General features: G+C 40.1%; 1 protein-coding gene across 4 annotated transcripts in view; it reads right to left on the reverse strand.

Moving 5' to 3' along the window:
* Nucleotides 1-14,881, reverse strand: part of NCBP1 (nuclear cap binding protein subunit 1) — a 31,283-nt gene extending 16,402 nt beyond the window's left edge. For 2 of the 4 annotated variants that reach the window (XM_055790202.1, XM_055790200.1), the window contains exons 1-12: nucleotides 14,741-14,881; nucleotides 14,463-14,548; nucleotides 13,600-13,700; nucleotides 12,157-12,313; nucleotides 10,257-10,364; nucleotides 9,777-9,898; nucleotides 9,204-9,273; nucleotides 7,439-7,654; nucleotides 6,305-6,402; nucleotides 4,905-4,968; nucleotides 1,600-1,710; nucleotides 314-378 (exon numbers count right to left, since the gene is read on the reverse strand). In XM_055790202.1, the coding sequence (XP_055646177.1) occupies nucleotides 314-378; nucleotides 1,600-1,710; nucleotides 4,905-4,968; nucleotides 6,305-6,402; nucleotides 7,439-7,654; nucleotides 9,204-9,273; nucleotides 9,777-9,898; nucleotides 10,257-10,364; nucleotides 12,157-12,313; nucleotides 13,600-13,700; nucleotides 14,463-14,548; nucleotides 14,741-14,774 (1,232 nt within the window). In that variant the 5' untranslated portion in view covers nucleotides 14,775-14,881. Of the gene's footprint in view, nucleotides 1-313; nucleotides 379-1,599; nucleotides 1,711-4,904; nucleotides 4,969-6,304; nucleotides 6,403-7,438; nucleotides 7,655-9,203; nucleotides 9,274-9,776; nucleotides 9,899-10,256; nucleotides 10,365-12,156; nucleotides 12,314-13,599; nucleotides 13,701-14,462; nucleotides 14,552-14,740 lie in introns of all 4 variants that reach the window. The other 2 variants (XM_055790201.1, XM_055790199.1) reach the window with 1 other exon arrangement.
* Nucleotides 14,882-14,903: the final 22 nt, after the last annotated feature.

Below are 14,903 nucleotides of genomic sequence, written 5' to 3' on the forward strand. Positions count from 1 at the left end.
AAGGACAAAATCGGTACCATTCTCCTCCTTTGGGTGGCACTATTAACTCCACTTCCAAGTCACCTCCCAGACCACTATGGAGCAGGCATACCTTAACTGTCCTGTACAGACAGCTAGACTTGTGACCTCCGGGGAAGTCTTTCTGGGAAGCAGAAGCAATTATTTAGTCCTCCACCTTCTCTTTAGATTGCCCAAAGCCAGAGCCCAGAACACACCTTGAATAGCACCAAGGAGTTCTAAAAGATTTCTGAGTACACTTTCCTGTACATTGGATATGGAGGAATATTTTCCATTGTCTCCAAAACACATTTACCTGTCCACACATGTTGTATTCATTGTGTCCAAACGCATGTAGAGCATTTCTGTGGCTTGTGCAAGCTGAAAGTTTCTTATTAAGGTTTACAGAAAAGCACTAGGTAAGTCAGATGTGACTCCTTTCAGTTTTTTAATAGAGTATCATCAACATTTTGTACTGAAAGCTCCCTGGGTCTATTCCAACATCAGGTAAATCACAGTAAATTCATCACGGGAAAAAATGAACCCTCTAATACCAGTCTGGGTTTCTTCCAGGATTGCAATGAGACTGTTGGCTTATTCCATATAAAACCTGAATTCTTACCATGCAACAAGCAAAACTGCACTGATGTGAACAGACAACAACCTTCTCATGGAGTACTTCTGTAATCTCACCAGCCTAGCTTCATGGCTGCTGTTGATGCTAATCCACAAACAATCTTTGATCATCACTGGAGGCTTAAGAAACTGCACCTGCACTGACTTTACCCAACAAGGTCTTTAACCTTCTTACAGTGTCCCTATTAACATTACAAACTTTCTGGATGGATGTCCACCCAATTCTAGAAACAGACTTTGTTCTAATCACTGACATCATGTGATCCGCAAACAGTGAGTGGTATCATGAAGTAGAATGAAAATTTAGATATGAAATTACCAGCGGATTGACATCTGTCAACCCTTCTCCATTCTCAGTCTTCAGCTTGATCTAAAATGATCTCTAATGACAGCAAATTAGGGACAATGTAATAGCCAGAATTAGCTGGGAGTCATACCTCCTTCCTCAGCATTCAGCCACCCTGTCTGAGCAGACAGATGATTATTGACCTTTTGAATGCTCCTAGCGGGAACACTGACCAGGAACTCAGGCAAGTTCCTTTAAATCTTCTGCTGCACTTCCTACTAAGAAAAAACAGGAGCACTCACACCATTGTTGCAATAAAAGATCAAATCTGTCACTTCCTATCCTTCTTAGCCTTTAGTGTGTCCACAGTCCAGACCTGAACAGGCTGCAGTGACAAACACGAGCATTGTATTGTATCCCCTCACCAAGACAGCACTTCTTGGGAAGGTCAGAGGAAGTACCAGAACACTGTCCAGAAAGCTGAAGTCTTGCTCACTTGGCAAATCTAGACCTGTGCCAAGTGAGCTGTGTTACTCTTTCGTGATCACGTTACAGGCAGTTTCATGCAGCTGCCGTAAAATATTAGTACTGCCAGTATTTATTGCTATCCCATCATGTACAGTAAAAACAAACTAAAGACTGCATTTTAAAAACGCTCTCCAGCAGCGCAGAAAGGATACAACTTGTGGTAAAGAGCCAGGCTGAAGTTTGCACAGTTCAATCAGTAGTGTTGTGTACATGACTTCAATGTGTGGTGGAGATGGAAGCTGAAACAATTCTGCAAATATCACCTGTAAGAGAGGAAGGCAAAGAATCAGAGGACAGTCCGACATGGCCTGCAAAACCCTCAGCTTTGCAGTAGGGGCCATCAATCTTGAACAGTTACATATCCCAAAAGCCCGTATTGTTCTGAAATGCATATTTCAAGGAAAAAACAAGAGGAACTTTTAAAGGTAGTGGTAACCCTACACTGTACTAACACAGTCCACTCTGAACTGCCCCTAGCATTCCATACTAACAAAACACCAGCATTATACAGTTATTGTATCTAACAAAACCACCATATAACTGTAGAAATGGGCATAGTTACAATATGACCTACTGCAGTGCTACCACATGATCTCAGAAGAGCAGAAATCATCTGATCCTGTTACATAATAAATATAAATATTAAACATATTAAATGAAGCATCAGCATTTAGTATGAAGACTATTTGCATTACAATTACATCTGTACCTTTTCCATCGTGTCCTCCTTTCTCCTATACAGAAAGTTAAGTAAAGAAAGCCACAACTTTCAACTGAAAATTACAATTAGCATTTCATTCAACAGAAGTATATCCTCAGTACCCCTTGGCAGAGGATCCTTCTAAGAAAACCAAAATCAATCCTGCGGTCAGCATTCATGCTTTTGTTTTCAGGTTTGCCTACAGAAACAGCATGTCACTCTTTGAGGGCTATGAAAAGATATCACTGTAAAACATTCACCTCTGCGCTTGTTTTATTTTGCATGCCATTCTCAGATTTAAATTACATCAAAGGAATCAGGAATCTGATTCATTATGGCTGGTTAATTTCCTCCTTAACTTCTCAATAAACACAGAAGAACTGAAGCTTAAATTAGTAAGCTTCAGAAAAATCTTCTTACTAGAAGAAATCAACATTCATTTATGGACTCCACAAACAGCACATGAAAACATGTTGACTAGAACTTGTTATTCTAAGGAAGGATTTGAAAGCATGAAGAGACTACAAGGAGCTGGAGAACCTTTCTGTGACAGTATAATTTCAACATACTGTTTAGACAAATACCGCAGAAAGGTAGGAGGGCCTCTGTTAGGTAGAAAACTGCTCCTTTTCTCAAGATAGGAAATAACTGGATGATGAGGCATAACCTGTTTGAGATGCTGCATAAAACTGTCGTATTCATGGCATGTTCATTATCAAATGTTCACATTAAGTGTTTCAAATTGGCATACCATACTTTGCAAAACCAACAAGGCCACAAGAAAGATCAGGACACTGATGATCTGAATGTCCAAACTCTCTCAAGCATTAAGTGGTACCAAAACCTGTAGAAGCACAATAGGGCATAGCAGTCCAACAAGCCAACAACAATGCCCAGACATTCTCTGTTTGCAGCTACCAGAAATACCCATGTACATGTGTAAGCAGCTACTGAGAGAAAGGTGCCACGTTTCAGTGTTTCACAGACATTCCAAACAGCATGGAGCATTTTGTGCTCAGCTTGACAAAGTACGATGTGGAGCCTCAGGGACCTCAAAAGTAGGCATACTTGGGAAAGTACTGACAACCGCTTTCAGGCTACATTTACTTCTGCCTGTTCCATTCTGAACCTTAAATAACACTTCCTTTTATTTGTTAGAACACATTACCTTACACTTTTATGACTTACTGAAAAAGTTAGTGAAATTTCACAGATTAAACTGTTAAGTCATCAACTTGATTGTTAACAGAGACCACCTTACAAGGGAGCAGTAGCAAGCAGAATGAACAGCAGCTTGAAAAAAAAGCACACTAAGCCTTAAAAACTCTGGAGCTTCATTAAACAGTCATAGACAAGTACTAAAGTCAATATTCTAAAATAGCTCAAAATTGCAAGAACATGTAAATTACATTAATAGTAAAAGAATTTGTATGCCAATCTTGCATTTCTCTGCAGTAATTTAATCTATGCAAGTCCTTGCTATTTTCACATCCTACAAGTTTCTGAACAAAAGAATTTCCAGAGCCTTTAAGTGTCAGGAATTTTTTGTTATTTTGACAGGAATTGCAGTAACTATTTGTTAGCATTAGTGTAGAGCTAAGCATAAAGCACACAGCTATACAGCCATATGCAGCGCCCTCAGGATACTGAGGGTAAAGAGCACTGAAGCTACTTCAATGTTAAGGAGGAAAATTGTTAATTTTAAGATTCCTCTGTTCTGAATTCAGAGTACAAAAGAACAAGCTGACCAAAAGTAATGCAACTTTACAGCATTCAGAATATTTGCCATTTTGGTGCCATGAGGAATTCTCAATCCCACTTTTATTAAGTTAAATCTACATAAGATTATTTCCTGTAATAATTTGCTCTGAAATTCCTACTTAAAGGTACTTCTTCATAAAGCCTTTATATGACATTATCACTGGTATCTCTGAATGCCTCTCAACTGTTGATGGAAATTATGAAGTTTATACAGCTCTGCATCTTGAAAACAGACCCTCTGAAGGAGGCAGCAAAAGAAAAACCTATGCTGCTTTTCTGATACACATTACAGTTATTTAAAATTCTCTAATATGGAGGAAACACACTGCTACTCCACTGCAAGTTCTTTCCAGGGCTAGTGGAACAAAATAATTTAAAAGATCCAAACTAAATCTTGTAGAACAGCTGAGACTGACTGGAGTCAAAAGCCCCCTGCATAAGACAGGGTCACCTACAGCAGGTGGCTCAGAGCTGTGTCCTGCCAGGTTTTGCTCTTCTCCAACAAGAGAAGTGCCACAACTTCTCTGGGCAAACTCCTCCAGTGTTTAATCACTTTTGCAGTAAAAAATGATTTTTTTTCTCATGCTTAAAATGGACTTTCTTGCACTTCAATTTGTGCCCATTTCCTCTTGTATTTTAATTCATTTTTTAAAAAAAAAAAACACTAAAAGTGACTTAAATGTAGCCATCTCAGACTGCATGATACATTAGAAGCATGATACAAAACCCTCAAAGTTTGAGAAATGCCACAACCTGGATCACTTGTGCACTAAGAAATTTTGGTACCTGGCCAAAGCTTCCATGCATTAAGTTAAAAATGACAACAAAAAGCACAAAAATAACACTCAATTGAATATAATCCACTCATTTAAAAGCCATTTGTTGAAGTCAACAAGGTTCTGGTTGACTCCAAAATGAAACTAATTTAATGGACCTACCGTGAAACTAACTGGGAAATAACAGAGGTACAAAAGAGGTTATCTATAAAATCCATACCTCTACTATGTGGTAGTTCAAGGGGATCTTGTTATTTCCTGGATAGCTCAACAGCTGTGCAGCACTGCAAAACCATAGATACATTTAGTACAAAACATAATACAGCAAAGGCAATATAAAGGTCAAATAACAAAGTTACAGCAAATGCTTAATTCTGGGCAAGAGTCCACACAAAAGCAGCACAAACAAATCAACAATCCTTCCAAAGACTGCCTCTCAATCCACAGAACACTTAAAACAGAAACAGAACAAGGACACATCAAGTGACGTAGCTATGTAGTTACATCACTTGATGTACTTTTTTGCTACACAAAATAGTTTTGCAGAAAGTCATGGTGATCTGTAATTCTGGCATGCATATATGAAAGGCAAAAACCCACAACCCCAACAACAGATGTTCAGAATGACTTGAAAGCACAATTGAAGCTAATGGGTTATATAGAAAACTCTCAGGCTTCAAATGTTTCATCTTTTAATCAGCTCACTGTCACCTGTCACATTACAAAGCAAACAACTGCTACTTCCTTGATGTTACTTCTACCTCTCTGCTAAATCTTCTATCCCCCAGTAGTCTTTTACTTTCCTCTGAGAATTACCAGAGACTATCCCAGTAACTGCAACAACCCTGAATTTCTAGTTTCTGCTGAACCAAACAGCTGCAACCAAAAACCTTTATCACATGCCATCACCAAAAACATTGTTTCTGCCCATTTTTTGCATACCATACAAAGTCTGGTGGTTTACATTTGGAAGCATGACACAGCTAATTATGTATGGTAAACCATCTCTGTTATCAATTACCTACATCAGATACCACTCAGGCAGAAATTAAGAAAAGTGCCTTGACTGCTTCTTGGCACAGCTGAACTCAAACTAATGCAATCTGATGGTCCCTCTGCAAAGTGACCTCAATTATCAATGCCACGTAATCCCAAAGAGAAGAATGAAAGGAGGAATAGGAAGCGTAAGTGTGATCATTTAATGCCAGTCAGCTGCAGATGAACAAGCTCAAGGCTCACTGTGCCCCAACAAATCAGCTGCTTCAAAATTCCTGGAAGCATAACACAGCCACCATCTCCAGTGCTCCCATGAAGAATAAGGTGTGTCTGCATAGTTTTTGCAGCATATCCTGTATTATCAACGAATTTCCTTCCCAAGGAGCCACTGTACTCTTGGATCATACAGACTATCCATTATCTGATATTACAGACCCACAGTATTCCAGGCAATGGTTTTAATATAGTTAAATGTAGTAAATCAAGTTTCATCAAATAGTCTAGGAAATGTCTAATCCTGAGCTCTTGTCTAACCAGTCCAGGACTCTGCATATCCCCAACGGCCTCGAAACCATGACAGCATATAAAAAGTGCCAGGGCCCCATACTACTAAGCTCTTCCTACCAAGTCTTTCTCTCTTTCCAGTGGGATTTGATGATGCAGTGAAGATTCTCTTCTATTACAAATCGTTCAACAGAGTGGCTGCCAGGCATGACCGGGCCCTGGTAAACAAAGAATTAAGACTCATGAGAAATCACTACTAATGCAGTGGTACTATAGGTAGCAAGCCATCCTACATACATTTACAGGTGGAAAAACCAGACCAGCTTCCACATAAACACAGTGTGGTCTCAGCTGTCCTGTAAGCTTCAGAGCTGAGAAGCTGGTGTGACACAGTTCCACACAAGCCAAACACAAACAAATAAAGATGTTTAAAACGAGTACTAGGACTCAGAACAAAAAGAAATGGAAACAAAATCAAAGAACACTATTATAAGTTCATGGAGCATCTGCTTCTTCCTCTGTCCTGTGGAGCCATCAAGCAGGCTACCACCATGCAGCCTGAAAAAAAATCATAGCTGAGTTGGAATATTACAAAGAAAGAAATCCAGGAATGTCCAGGATAGAGTGGAAAGAATACAGAGTCCTAGTTTTGTTCTTTGCAAAAAAACAGGGACAATAAATGAAGGTAAAAGGCAGCAGACTTAAAGCAAAAGGTGGTACAAAAGCACTTGGGGAGAGCAGTATATATTATTTTCCTATTCCTATACTTCTGTTTATACATCTGCTGTTGACCAACGCTGGAGACTTAGATGCTGTTGAGATAGATGGATCCTTCACCCACCTCAATTATGCACTCCTTTGTTCCACAGTACGCATCCACACCTTCTAACAGATGATTAAATAAGACTCTTTAAACTTTACAATAAACACCTAGCCTGGAAAAAATCCCAAGTCACCAACTTCATGGAAGGAAAGTCAAATTCTGTGAATGCAGTTTTACTAGAGACATTAGACAATGAAAGCATCACAACATCTCACTCCCTAAATTCTGCTCCTCACAGGTTTGGTTTGTGTAGTAACTTAGTCGCTTAGGTCATTCCTACAGAAGTATCAAAGCAGAACCGCTTGTGGTTTTCAACCAACTCACTATCCTGGGAAAGAGGATATCAATCACATTTTGACTAACATTGCCCAAGGAACCTAACTGTGAAATCTACTCACTCACCCCCTGACCCCCGCCCAGCGATCACATACCTCAGGGTCATCTGTATAGTCAAACATCCTAAAAATAACCCTTGGCATCGGGTACACTGAATCTTCCGTGTGAGGTGGAGGAGTGAATGGAGGCAGATTGTGTTGCAGCGCTTCACAAAGAATGCTATCAAAAGCCAAGTAGGGCCTCAGAATGTGTCGTTCTTGCCAACGGTCTTTTTTCAGCTTCTGAATCTGAGACCAAAGGCAGTCTAAATACTGAAGGAAAAAGGTGAGAAACATCAGATGCACTGAATCTCGTAAGAAAGCTGGCAGCTCCCTGAACTATCAGAAATTTATTTCTTAAATTCTGTATTCCATTCAGAAAAAAACACAGTTTCTTAAACTGCTGATTCAGTAAATTTAAGAACCCTAAATGACAGGGCTGCTCCTAATCCCACACAACATTGTGTCAGTAAAATTTGACCACAGGCAGGTTTTTCAACACAACAGACAGACCAGGAGTCTGAGCATGACTGTCATCCTTTGAATCTGTCAGCAAAACTGCAGCCGTGAAAATTACTTCAGTCACTGCTCATTGGTGGTTTTAAAACAGACATAGTATCAACATCAAAATTGGAAAGTTTATTCTGTAGGACTGCTATGCTGTTCCCAATCAAAACTATCAGCTACTGCATCCTTAAACTATATATAATACTGTCAAATATTAAATACCTTTGCCATGCTTTTCAACACAATTGTGAGTCCCAGCATTCTCCTAGAGATGGCACAGACACCTGTGCAACTGGCAGTAGCCTTGCTTTGTTTAACCACTCTCTTCCTAAAAGAAGTCTGAGAACTCTGGAGGCCATTTGCCTTACTGAACACAAGACTCTCAAGGTGTAACTGTCTTTACATGCAAGTGTTTTGCATTCACTGAAATTATCACACTACAAAATGGGAACAAAACTGGTAACAGCTAGCACCTGAAGTGAACAGTCATGTCTGCAGTATTCTGGGCAAGATTGTCTCAAGCACACTCTGCCAATCTCTCCTAAATAAGGAAATTCAGATATTGGGCAGGCAGAATACTCGCACTGACCAAGCAATCATAATCAGCCAGCCTCTCTCTCCAAATTATGATTTACAATACAATTAAGACTGATTTAATCAGAACAGTGAACAAAATTGAGTGCACCGTGTTCCAAAACTTCCGAGAAGACCAATTTAGATCTTACTTTCCAGCTAAGTTTGTCCTCAAACTTAGAGGAAAAAAACCCCCAAGAATATCCAAAAAGGCAAACTCCACCCAAAAGTAGCCAGATGCCACCTCTCCCCCCCAGTATTTTTAGCTTAATTGTGAAAGGTAGCATGGTTAACTGCTGCATACAGTTTCTACATATTTGTTCAGCACTCCCCAGAGCTGAGAAAGCAAAGCCACTACAAAGCTTTCTTTCTTGCAGAAGGAAGACATTAAGGGTTAAGTAAGGAAATACATTCTGCTTTTCATAAAGCTCCTTTTAACATGAAGCCCTGTACCTGCAATCCCAAAAGAAATACTACAATTTACAACCATTCCTCACTTATAACATCTCCTCAGGGAACTGTCAGCAAACAACACACTTTCCTACTCATCCCTTAAAACGTTATATTTAGGCTTAAGACTTAGAAGAGAATTCCTCAGTAAAACTTGGTTAGAATTGATGACAAACAGGAGAAAATTCAAATACTTTTAGAGGTGCCTTTTAATTTCACAATAAAAAGACTATCCTAGTAATAAAAATTGTTTTTCAAGCTTTCTGAAAGAATGCAATGTGAAGGCACTCACCTCTTCTTGTGGATGCGGTTTATCAGCAGTCCAAACTTGTAGCATGGGTACATGAATCTTCTGGCGGCGTCTGTTTACACAGGAAAGAAAACCTGACCTTTAAAAGACTAATTTAGGGCAGCAATTTTTTTTCTTATTGTGAGCGTACTACTATTTGATCTCTTCAGCTGATGAGGTCTACAGTATATAAAAACCAGGTTTGTGATTCCTTAAAATATCTCTATTCCTATATTCTATATAATGAAAATGTTAACTTGAAGCACCTAGACAGAAAGCAGTCACACTGCAGAGCGCTAACGCAACAACCTATCAGTATTCACAGCACACTTGTAACTGCAGCTGCTCCAGAATGAGCAGAACAAGCCCTTCACCATACCCTACAACTAGAAAAGACAATAAAACTTTTCAAATTCAAAAATCTCTCCACCTGCTCTATTTTCAGTGGGATTTTTTCACCCACAGAATGGTTCAGAGCTAAGATTTTACAGTACTTTTAAGTGAGCAATAATCAAAGCTATTAATCCATACTTGAATAGATGCTGGTAAGAGTATTTTTAATGGGTTACAACTTACTTCAAGTAACTTTCTGTCTGAGACAAGAGACGATCCATTTCAGCATCCTTTTTTTCATATAACTCTTTCCCAACCCAAGGCAAAGATGACAGAAATGCAAACATATACCAGTCACATCGTACCTATAGGAAAGAATTATACTGAAATCTAGTATACAAGTAAGCTCCAAAAGATTTGGTACACATACCCTGTTTTAATTTAAATTAAAGTGTTAGCAAAACTATTATTTTGGGAGGATGTAGAGACCAGCAGTTAAAGACAGGATGGGCAAGCCATAAAAAAAAAAATATTCTTGCTTGACATGTATCATTTTTAACTTGAACCGTGACAAATAGACTTAAAAAATGGTATCACTTTGACAGTCCTTCTGCACACAGTACATTTGTTTTGTTCTCTTAGTCTAAAAGTCCCCTATTCTAAGCATAAGTACAGAAAAATTGTGAAAACAGTACTAGAGGAGCCTATGGATCTTTTGCTTACTTGGGGTACATCTTCCTCCTGTGTCACACTCACAAAGTTCTCAAACATAGCCACCATCGAAGGTGCAGCTATTACATGACAATTCACAAGATCAGACAGAAAACGAACCTAAAAAAAGAAAAAAAATGTTTTAAATTAATACATTTTAAACTGAGTGCACAAGAATGAATAAACATTACTTAAAATGACTAAAAGAACCCATCAATAAAAGTACAATATTCATTCAATACTACGAAGGCAGAAAAACTGCACACTGTACAGATCCACCTTTCAACCCTGGAAAACAGGTACCATAAGCACTGCCTAATATATCATTCTTTATAATGTCTGTAGTCTGTTCACTGCCATAACATTGCATGTGTGATACTTATTACGGAAAGGTGGGAAACACCAGTATGCATTCAAGGACACGCATATCAATAATACAGAAAAAAAAACCTTGTGCTTCTATCTACTCTAAATGGTACCACATCACTAAAGTTACAGCAGTTGAAGGAAAAAAGCTTCCAAAAAGCTGAAGATAGATTTGTTGCTTCGTGAGTCCAGATGACAAACAGCAGTGCTGAATCCGTATGCCATTATACACTATTAATTTCTGTAATTATTTATTAATAAATACAGATAGTTAGAGCCATGTAAAAACTGCTGGCATTTCCAGGTTTCAGAAATGATGGCATGCTAGGAATAGAATGGAATTATTTGCCTGGGAAGAAAAAAATTTCCACAGCTGGAACATATCCTTGACTGGCTGCACTCTAGTAAGAAATCCAGACTGACAGAAATGGGAATTTAAGTAATAAACATCTAGGGCAGAGGAGTGCGCCGTTTCTTTTTTTCCCTCTTCCCTCTCTTTTGATCTGCCTTCAGACTTAAACAAGGCCCTAGCAGGACCCAAGCTCCCAGCATCATCACAATCTTAACAGACAGTACAGGCTAAAATTCTAGCAATTAAGATCTCACATATTTGCACTAAGTTCAGTACTCACAAGAGCAACTGCAACAGAGGAAAGTACCAAACTCTTATCTTCCAGATATTCGTTGCTCTGAATAGTCTTTGAAAAGCTTTTGACAAAGCTAAGGAAAGACTTCCACTGCCACTCCCTTAGCTGTTACTCATATAAGTCATTTCTATATAGCATGACCAGAGAAACTGAAGCTGAAGCCAAGGGACAGAACACTAGAAAAAGTTCTAACGAGGATTTTATTAGCAAAACTGTCCCACTGTTGAAAGCAGTCTCTTGACAAAATACAACAACATACCAGAATCTTAAATCTTCACCAGTGGGCTTCAAAAGAAGCTAGTGAGCTTGGCACTGGGCTTCCAAATCAGACACCGCTGAAGTCCTACTAATTTTTTTGCAGACAAAATCTGTAAAGTGGCACGAGCTGAGCAAATTGTTTCAAAGACAGAGAGCATGTAAAACCACCTGCCTGACCTTCATCCCTCATTAGCAGAATGAAAATACAAGCCTGATAAAAGCCATCAAAAATAGCTTTTGAGAACCAGACTGTTAGTTTTCTTTTTAGGTTTGGTTTGTTTTTTTTTTAAATGGGAGCCACAAAAACGATCATACACCTCTGAACACAACAAAATTTCACTTATCATTTACATTTGACTGTAGGACAGGTTGGGGGGAGCACCTGCGTTTACTGCAAATTTGTCATTGGGAAAAATATACATCTGGAAGTCAATTTTGCAACTCTGATATAATTTCTCTCCCATGAGGAAGGAAATTACTTCCACATAACATGCATTTTCTCTTGGTATATTTACAGCACACTGCACATTGATGCCAAAACTGACTGAAATACACACTGAAAGGCCCAGCTCTTTTGTGAAAGAAGGAGGAGAGAAAGAGATATAAATGTAAACCAACCAAACAAATGAAAAACCACTTACTAAATGCACAGCTTCCTTATACATATTGACTTTCAGACATTCTTTAAGCTGACGAATCATGGCTTCTACAAACTCCCCACCAAAATTGTAGTTCCTGGCATTCAGCAACCCAACTAGGGTTGTGTAAACAGTAAGCTTTTCTGGTAACAGACGTGCACTGACACAGAAAAAGAAACACTGTGTTAGTTGTTTAGTCATCATGTGGCAACTGCATAGCATCTTAGAATCTGCTTATTGTAAGTTACGCTTGTCCCAAGAGTAAATATGAAAAAAGTGCTAGCGTGACCTTACAGTTCTATCCCACAGTTAATAGTTCAGACAGTCTTTTTTTTTTTCCCCTCTACAGTCACTTAGGAAGGCAGGTGCCACTTTCAAGTACATTTAAGCTATTTGCTTTTTATTTATATCTAATTGCTGAGTGTTCCAGAGGGTTGGCCAAATAACGTTAAGGGATAGAATTTATGCAAGGATGTAAGAAGTTGTTTTAAGTTTGTAATTTAAAAATAATTTTAATACACAGCATCAGCAAGCTTACACAAGAGATGTACACATTTTATACTATTAATTTTGATTCCAAGTTTCTCAAGTCAAAGTAACTGATTTTAAGCACAGCATACAGAAGGCCAGGTCCTACTGTAAAGAATTAGTTTTCCTCAACAATTTCAGTATGCATGTAAGCTAACCCTATACTTTAAGAAGTGTCTTACTGCTATAGAAAAAGATGTACTATTTGCCTTATGTTAATAAACATTACTACAAAGTAGTTACCTACAAAACCAGAGCATAGGCTAGGGCTGGAACATGATCTCTCTTCACCACACCCCTCCTTCGTATTTCTCTTACCTACTATTGTAGACCCTGCATAACCCCTCCCTCCAACACTGCTCAGTGACCAGTGACACAGGGCACCTCTGCTCCTGCACTCTGCTAAGGAGAGGAAGGACAGCTGTCAGCAGCCACCAGAGAGCCTGCTTTCAGCTCTTTGTCTTCCCAGCTCCCCTCCTCTAGCAAATGGGCTTAGGAAAACACGAGCACCTCATTGCCAGAGAAGAGGAACAGGCAACAAAAAACCAGCACAGCTCATAAGACTAAGTAAGTATTAGGAGCTCTGGTGCTCCTAAGCATTTAATTGGGAAACAGGATATTACGCAGCATCACTGTGTTCTCATTGCTACTGAAAAGCAGCTCCAAGTTTTCTTCTATCTGCTTGGAGCCTTTGTGCACTTTTCAAGTCGAAGTAACCTAAAGAGTTATTTTCCTTGAATTATACCTAGTAACACAGCAAGCTTATTCCTCTATTTCCTTTGTTTGTGGTAAACTAAACTCTGTGCTATAACAGCACTCAGGAACTGAAGCCATTCTTGGCATTTAAACTGCCTTAAGCACTTAAAACTTATGCACACAAGAACACCTCCCAGATGCCCAGACCTCCTGCATACATACACAGTACATAGTATTCTTAGTATCTTGCTTTTGTAATTTGGCAGATCAGCTTCCAAAACACCAGCTAGGCCCTCCAAGTTGCTCTCCAAAGACGAATTACTCTAAAAAAAAAAAAAAACAACAAACAAAACAACAAAAGAAAAGTTTAATCATCAACAAGGAATACCAATCAGCCCCCAACTCTCAAGTGGCAGAGAAGAAAGTCAGGCAAGAGCATTCTTTTATGTCACCTCCTTTTTCAAAGCAATAATTCAATACCATTAGCAGTAAAGAACTACTCTCACTGGCCTGAGAGAAGGAGTAGCTACTCCTCAGAAGAGCTGCACCTGATCACCAACCTCCCCTGCAAAGAACTCTAGTACTCCCCTGGGATGCAAGGCTTAACACTGCCTCAGGGTAACCCTGGTAGTTTGACTAAGCCTTGATTAACAATGCAACATGAAATGAAACACATTCACAACTTGTTTTTCAGTGCAGCACATTTTTTGTGCCATATCCTTTTTTTGTCCATTTCTATTTTTGTGCCAATAACAAAGTTAACTCCCTTACATCCTTGGCTGACTAGAACTAACAACACCTTTTCTCACAAAGTTATAATCTGCTCGATGGCTGTTTATCACTGCCTGGAAAACATAACACTACTATCCAAGTCCTTGCTCGTTTTACCACGTGATTTTGCAAAGGTTGAAAACTTTCCAACTATCTCATAAAACAAATCTTTTCTTTTTGGGTGGCGACTACAGACAAACCGCTAACCCACAACACAGAGCAAGGGGAAAAGAAGATCCCAAGAAACCACTCTGACCTTCTCGAGCTGCCGCGCAGCCCCGGCCCCAGCCCCAGCCGGGAGGCAGCCCACCTACCTTCTCTCCCACCCTGCAGATGAGCGACTCGAGCCTCTCCTCGATCTCCGACGGCTCAGAAGTCCTCCGTCTCTTGTGGGGCTGCCCTGCTTCAACACACCGAGCACAGCGTTACCATCGGGGAGCCCCCGCCCCAGCCGCCCTACATCCCACCCAAACCCCCCCCTCCCGTGGCCGACGGCCCGGCCCAGCCCAGCCCGCACCGGCCCCGTGACTTCGGGGGGCGCCGGTAGGGACGGGTGGGAAGCAGCCGGCACGAGGGCTGCTGTGGCGCTCACCATCGCTGTCGTCACTGTGCCGCCGTCGCGACATGGCGAGAAGCAGAGAAGGGAGCGACGAGCCGGAACGCCTCACGCGGATCAGAGACAAGCGCGCTCCTTCGCCCGCCCGCTTCTAGCCCCGCCGCACCTCTGCTTCCGGGGCAGGGCGGGGGCGCCCCGC

This window comes from Falco peregrinus, chromosome Z, assembly GCF_023634155.1.
Source record: "Falco peregrinus isolate bFalPer1 chromosome Z, bFalPer1.pri, whole genome shotgun sequence".
Classification (NCBI taxonomy): Eukaryota; Metazoa; Chordata; class Aves; order Falconiformes; family Falconidae; genus Falco; species Falco peregrinus.